Raw genomic sequence first — 6403 nt, 5'->3', positions numbered from 1 at the left:
AAAATAACCGATTGTTCTGCTAGATAATACCCTTCTTTCTTGGCTGGGATCGTTTACAACTGCATTTGGGATCATTTGAAGCCACATTTAAAAAAGCTAAATATTGGTCACAGACCCAGAATTTTTCTTTAAATTTCACCAAACTGATTACCAGTGGACAGGGCTTGGTTGTCCATCATCCAAGGTCAGCAGCAAAGACACTGGTTAATAAAATAGGATTAAATGAATACTTAAAGGATATTTGTATTATTTAACATACTTATTTAATGCAGGTTTGCGTCATATTCTGAGTTGAATTTCACTGTTTTTATTCATTTTGAGGCATAGTGAATCTGTTTTTTTGTGAGTGAGATGAATTAATGCATGTTCTCATGTATTCTAGATGTAAAGTAACATCTTACTTTTGATTTCTCTCAACATGGGGACAGGCAAACTTTCAATCAATAAATGCGAGAAAAAAGTAGCTGGCGTTACTTATTTGAAAAACTGATATATTTTCTAGTAAGTTAAAAAGTAAGGCATTACTTTACTAGTTACTTGAAAAGAAATTTATCTGATTACGTAACCGCATTACTTGCAATGCATTAGCCCTAATGCTGCTGATTACTCACTAAAAACTCCCAGAGAGCATGCCATTTTAAGTGTTATTTTGACGTAAGAAAGTGGTTATGTCTAAGTGTGTGAGTTTACTTTCCTTAAATTACTCTTCCCATTAACAGTTACAGTATGTTGTTCATTCAGACTGATTCGCAAACGCAGAACAAGCAAAATTACAAGAGGCGAGATTTATTGAATGAACCAATCACAGCCCAATATAACCAGTCATATCCAATCATATTGTGATGGAGGCATTGCCTCCTCTCACGTGACTTTCCCCCATTCATTCTCAATTACCCCCCAGCAAACTCACTGCATGCTTTAGTGAGGACTGTTAAAAGTCAGTGGGCTCAGCGATGTAGGATGATTTTGAAATGTTTTTTGAAGTTTTTCAATATACGATTGGAGCTTTTCGACATACCCTAATTGTCTTGAGCCAGAATACGCAAGAGTTCCATCAGAACAAGACAAGATGAGCGTTTGAGATTAAAAAGTATTTAAATTGTATTTTTTAATGAAAATATCTGATCATTTCGCTAGATTTACAACCACATTTGGGATAATTTGAAGCTGCATTTTGGAAGTTCAAACTCATGGCACCATATCAGTCCATTATATGGAGAAAAATGCTTTCCTCAAAAAAACATTATTTCTTTACAGCTGAAGAAAGGAAGACATGAACATCTTGGATGACAAGGGGGTAAATACATTATCCATACATTTTTGTTCTGGAAGTGGACTTCTTTAAGTACATGGGCCACTTTTATAGTGCATTCTGTTTTTTTGGAACTTAACAGGCCCAGGCTCCATTCTACTTCATTGCATGGAAAAAGTGTCCAGAACATGCTTCAAAAATTCACATTACGTGTTTCACAGAAACAAAAAGGCGAGTAAATAATGATTTTTATTTTTTAATAAACTTTCTCCTTAATGAACATCATCAAACACAGTAAAACCACACCCCCTACTGGCCTTAATCTTACGCTTCTCAGAAACATAGAACACATGGGTTTGGAAGGTTGGTAGGCTCCACTAGGAGCTTGTTGACAGCTCAGCACAGTCCCTCAATTCCCATTGTGGCTTTCAAATGAGAACAGGATCAGATTTCATCAGATGGGGAGGAACTACAGCAAAGCATCTTAATAGGCATGAGTGGACGCTGGGTTCAGGACAGAGTTGGCGGTAACACTGCCAAGATCAGCGCTGGAAATATGAGCTTGCACCTGGGCTATTATGGAGAACATTTTGCTATCAAGTACAGCGATTAAGAATCCAAAGTCTGTGGATGTGACATTACCAACAATGTACTATGCATCCCATTACGGACCATTTACAACAGAATCATAACTTATATAATACACAATTGTAAAACAGTGCCTAATACCTACTGGCAAAGAGCTTTACTGCAACAAGCAGCGAATGTCAAAAGACACGTGACCGCAGCTCTTTAGCAATCCGACCGAGCATCTGACTGTACAGCACATTCTCAGAGCAGAGGTGCTGAAAGACAGACACAAGCTGGAGCAGTCGACCTTTGTCCCAAGCCGGGACATGACACCTCTCTAGAGGCTCTTCTATTACCAAAAAGCTCTTCTCTGGAAGTTCATGCCATGAGGCTGCTGGAGATTTAAATGCGGTCTCGGGGTCGACAAGCTTTTAGCCCCAAATGGTTTCAATCACGTAACACTGTGTCTGCGTGGTACGGCACATGGTGAACTCTTGAGGGTACTCGCTCTAGTTAATGTCCAGATGGAATCATAAAAATGCTGGTGAAGACCTCCTGTCAAAAATGCCATCGCTAAAAGGAGTCTAGGAGGATATTGTTATGTAGCATGTTTCCCACAACAAACTAACCTCTTGCAAGAGAATTCAGAGGTTTTACAATACCAAAAATGATGCAACCAGACTTGGCTTTTGTTAAAAAGTTACATTTATTGTAGAAACGTTGCTATGAGTCCCATTAGAATATCGCAAGAAAAAATTGTAAAGCATTTCACAAATCCAGCTGTGTAAAAGAGCCATTTCAGTCTGGCTTCAGTCCAGCTAACAATTATGTAATTCATATTAATGTTATTTTGAGATGCGTTTATTTTACTTTAGACAAATCAGCTTCAGTTGTTCTGTAGTGCTGAGAGAACTAAACCAGATATCAAAAGCAAGGGCTGGACAACCTGCTTTTATGTAACATGCTAAACACATACTGTCAAAAAAATAAAAACAATCCAACCACCTCAAATTAGTGCAAACTTCCAATATTCCAGTGCTCAGCAATCGTTCATCCACTGTAGTCAAGCACTGAACGACTACTTTCGGCGATCTTCATGTGAAAGAAAAAATGTATCCTTGTACCTGGAAAATGACAACACATTGTTTTTGGCATTAATAATTTCAATATTAGATGTGCACCTATTTATGTTTTTAGTTTTTGTTTGATTCAACTACTATATAAGTATCTTATTTCAACATTTCTTGGTATACACTACCAGTCAAAAGTTTTTGAACAGTAAGATTTTAAAAGTTTTTTAAAGTCTCTTCTGCTCACCAAGCCTGCATTTATGTGATCCGAAGTACAGCAAAAAGAAATGTTGAAACCAGGGCTCGACAATAAGGAGTGCCCGATGGCCCGGGGCCAGCGTGAAAGACGTTCGGGACCGTTGACAAATTTGTCACTGGCCTGATAGGGCCACTGCTGCGTCGTCACGAATGTTTATCATTTGCACGTGTTTTTAAGCCTTGTTAATTTAAACATTTAAGCGATCACAGAGAGAGGCGTCTCTGACGGACAAATACCCTACAAAAGTATGTCAAAATATCCATCTTGACAATTAGCTTTGTAGCTTTAAGAATGATCAATCCATATTTAATTTATACAGTGGAATACAGATGCACCAATCGACTGGACATATTTCAACCCATCTCTAAAATGTCATGTGTGTGGAAATATTACAAACTCTTTAGACATCCGTTAACAGAGGCTAGAGACGCTGAAGAAGGCGGCAAAGAGGAAAAAATACTGTAGCAGGCAGAGCAAGATCACGGTTCACAATTCGCAAAATATTGGAAATATTGTCCAAAATATTGAAATGGGGGTTTATAGGAATGCATCTCTGAGGGGAATTGCCTGTTTTAAGAAGAATTTACATGCCGTTTTCTTTTCACTTCCCCTTATATAATGCATTTAAAGTAGCGTTCATAACCACGGTGCTGCTTTGTTTACAGTGGTAACCAAAGGAAGATAATATCACTGTTATTCCTTAAGCGCTGGCAGTGCTGGCAGAGACTGAGTTTGCGTTCTTTCAGTCTGTCTGCTGTTTTTCCCTAAAGCATCTTTTCACTTGTAATAAAATATTAATAATAATATATAATTTTTGAACAAACAAATAATGTTTGAACTTTATATTTGTTAGGCTAGTGGGTTTTGCTATGGTATTGAAATTGAAATCAAGAATTGTACAATTTAAGTGGTATGTAAAAGTTTGGTGTCATGTAAGCTTATTTATTAAAATAAAAGATAACATGAGTCAAAAACAACTATTTTTTTTTTTTTTTTGTGGCAGGGCCAGTAAAAATAAAAATCCTTAGCGCTGAGCCCTGGAAACATTTTTATTATTTAAAATAACTGTTTTCTATTAGAATATTTTAAAAATGTAATGTATTCCTGTGATCTCAAAGTTGAATTTTAAGCATCATTACTCCAGTCACATGATCCTTCAGAAATCATTCTAATATTCTGATTTGATGCTCAAAAACATTTATTATTATTATTATTATTATTATTATTATTATGCTGAAAACAGCAGAGTAGATTCTTTTCAGGTTTCTTTGATGAATAGAATGTTCAGAAGAACAGCATTTATCTGAAATAATCTGAAATTGTAACATTATAAATGTCTTTATCATCACTTTTGATCAATTAAAAGTATTAATTTCTATAATCCCTTGCCCCCCCTAGCTTTTGAATGGCATACTGTATATAATGTTACAAAGCTTTTCATTTCAGATAAATGCTGATCTTTTGATTTTTCTATTCATCAAAGAATCCTAAAAAAAAAAAAAATGTACTCAGCTGTTTTAAATATTGATAATAATTATAGAAAAAAAATCAAATCAGCAAATCAGCATACTAGAATGATTTCTGAAGGATCATGTGACTGGAGTAATTATACTAAAAATGTAGCTTTGAAATCACAGGTATAAATTCGATTTTAAAACATATTCATATAGAAAACTGTTATTTTAAATAGTACAAATATTTCAGAATTAAACTGTTATGCCGTACTTTGGATCAAATAAATGCAGGCTTGCTGAGCAGAAGAGACTTCTTTAAAAAGCATTAAAAATCTTACTGTTCAAAAACTTTTGACTGGTAGAGTACATTTATTGTACCTCATTGTGTTTTGGCTGCTGTGTTGCTAGTTGTTTCCTGTTGTTCAGCATCAGGGGCTGAATTTGACGCGCCCTCTTCTTTCTTCTCTGCGGCTAAGAAATCATGAATGGCGTCCTCGATGTGTGGCCTGAAGATATGGTTCAGTTTAGGGTCCACCACCTGAGTAATGATACGGTCCACCCCAGATTCCAACATCCCTGACCTGTGAGGAAAAGCAAATGTTTTCAATCAAAATGCAAACTGTTATTTTATTTAATACACTTGCGTGAATACACTCTACCTACCCCTTTGCCATAACAAAAACTCTCTAAAACATCACAAAAATCACACTGTGCCAAAAAGGCCCAGTGTATATAATTCAACACATTTAAAACAAAACTTACAGTTCAAACATACGGTATAGCCAGCGGAGGTGATACATACTGAATTACGCTTTGTCTCAAGCCATTCCTCACTTGGTTCTTGTTGATGGACGGATTCCATTCTTGAGTACTGAGATGATTGGACACAAAGTTGTCCACCTTCTGTCGCAGATTTTGATAAGCTGGCTAGAGAGAGAGATGAATTCATGCCAGTTTACACAAGATAGGTAGGTAGATGACAGAGACATAAATAAAAGACAAAAACAGACAGAGAGATAGATACAAGAAGAGAGACACGTGGTGTTCCAAAACCGACCGAGCTGCCTAAATTGACAGGTAACGTCATTTATGGGCGTGTTTGAGCGTTCAGAAGCGCCTAAGATGCCCAGATATGCTGTCTATGTGGGCAGCTCACCAGGTTTTGAGACACAGCCTCGATTGTTCATATCTAGATTTCACCTTCGTGTCCACGTCTGCCAGACAGTCTCGTCTGAACTCATCAAACAGGCCTCTGTTCTTTAGGTGCTCCACTATGAGCGCGATGAGCCGCGGGTCTCCTGGAGGAGCATTGCTCAGATTGCTGCTGCCCTCTGCCATGAATTATTATCTGCTAGCCACTGCCCTCAGTAACAGAGGAACACAAAGAGCTCTTTCAGCTTTAGAACAGATTCCGTCGTGATTTAAAAGTAATATATGATCCTTGAAATAAAAAAACAACAACAACCTAAGTTCTAAGGTGACAACAGAAGTAAATAAAAGCGCTTCCTCGTCTTCTTCTGTGTTGCTGTGTGTAGATGCGTTCGAGCAGACATACCGCCATCTACCGGACACAAGGACAACAGCACCTCAGTATAACTCACTATCACTATCATATAAAACAAATAGATGATACAAATAATCCAAAGCCATTTCTATTAACATTTGAATAAAACAAACAAAATAAAAATAAAGTTACAAATGTAAAAATACTATATACCCCAGCTAAAAGCACCCTGGTTGGCTGGTCTTAGCTGGTTTAAGCTTTAAAGGGGTCATTGGATGCCCATTTTCCACAAGC

The 6403-nt window shown here is 37.0% G+C and overlaps 1 protein-coding gene across 2 annotated transcripts; it reads right to left on the bottom strand.

Annotated features, from left to right (window-relative positions):
• Nucleotides 1–1529: 1529 nt before the first annotated feature.
• On the bottom strand, nucleotides 1530–6162 carry bod1 (biorientation of chromosomes in cell division 1). Of its 2 annotated transcripts, XM_051093292.1 has the most exons (5): nucleotides 6071–6162; nucleotides 5806–5963; nucleotides 5408–5532; nucleotides 4984–5186; nucleotides 1530–2946 (listed from the first exon to the last, which is right to left on the bottom strand). In XM_051093292.1, exons 2-4 carry the CDS (start codon nucleotides 5941–5943, stop codon nucleotides 4985–4987), a joined length of 465 nt encoding a protein of 154 aa, XP_050949249.1. In that variant the 5' UTR covers nucleotides 5944–5963; nucleotides 6071–6162; the 3' UTR covers nucleotides 1530–2946; nucleotide 4984. The 2 variants fall into 2 exon arrangements, with proteins under 2 accessions (XP_050949249.1, XP_050949247.1); XM_051093290.1 differs by having other exon boundaries at nucleotides 1531–2946; nucleotides 5806–6145.
• Nucleotides 6163–6403: the final 241 nt, after the last annotated feature.

This window comes from Labeo rohita, chromosome 21, assembly GCF_022985175.1.
Source record: "Labeo rohita strain BAU-BD-2019 chromosome 21, IGBB_LRoh.1.0, whole genome shotgun sequence".
Lineage (NCBI taxonomy): Eukaryota > Metazoa > Chordata > Actinopteri > Cypriniformes > Cyprinidae > Labeo > Labeo rohita.
Note: the sequence above shows the minus strand (reverse complement) of the source record. Positions and strands in the feature narration are given on the sequence as shown.

Bases quoted from the DNA above. Each gene is read 5' to 3' on its own strand.
- bod1 (XM_051093292.1), bottom strand. From the start codon at position 5,943: ATGGCAGAGGGCAGCAGCAATCTGAGCAATGCTCCTCCAGGAGACCCG. The intron at 5,533-5,805 runs GTGAAATCTAGA...CTCTCTCTCTAG, and splicing joins TGGCAGACGTGGACACGAAG to CCAGCTTATCAAAATCTGCG. The intron at 5,187-5,407 runs GTATGTATCACC...TTTTCCTCACAG, and splicing joins TTGAGACAAAGCGTAATTCA to GTCAGGGATGTTGGAATCTG.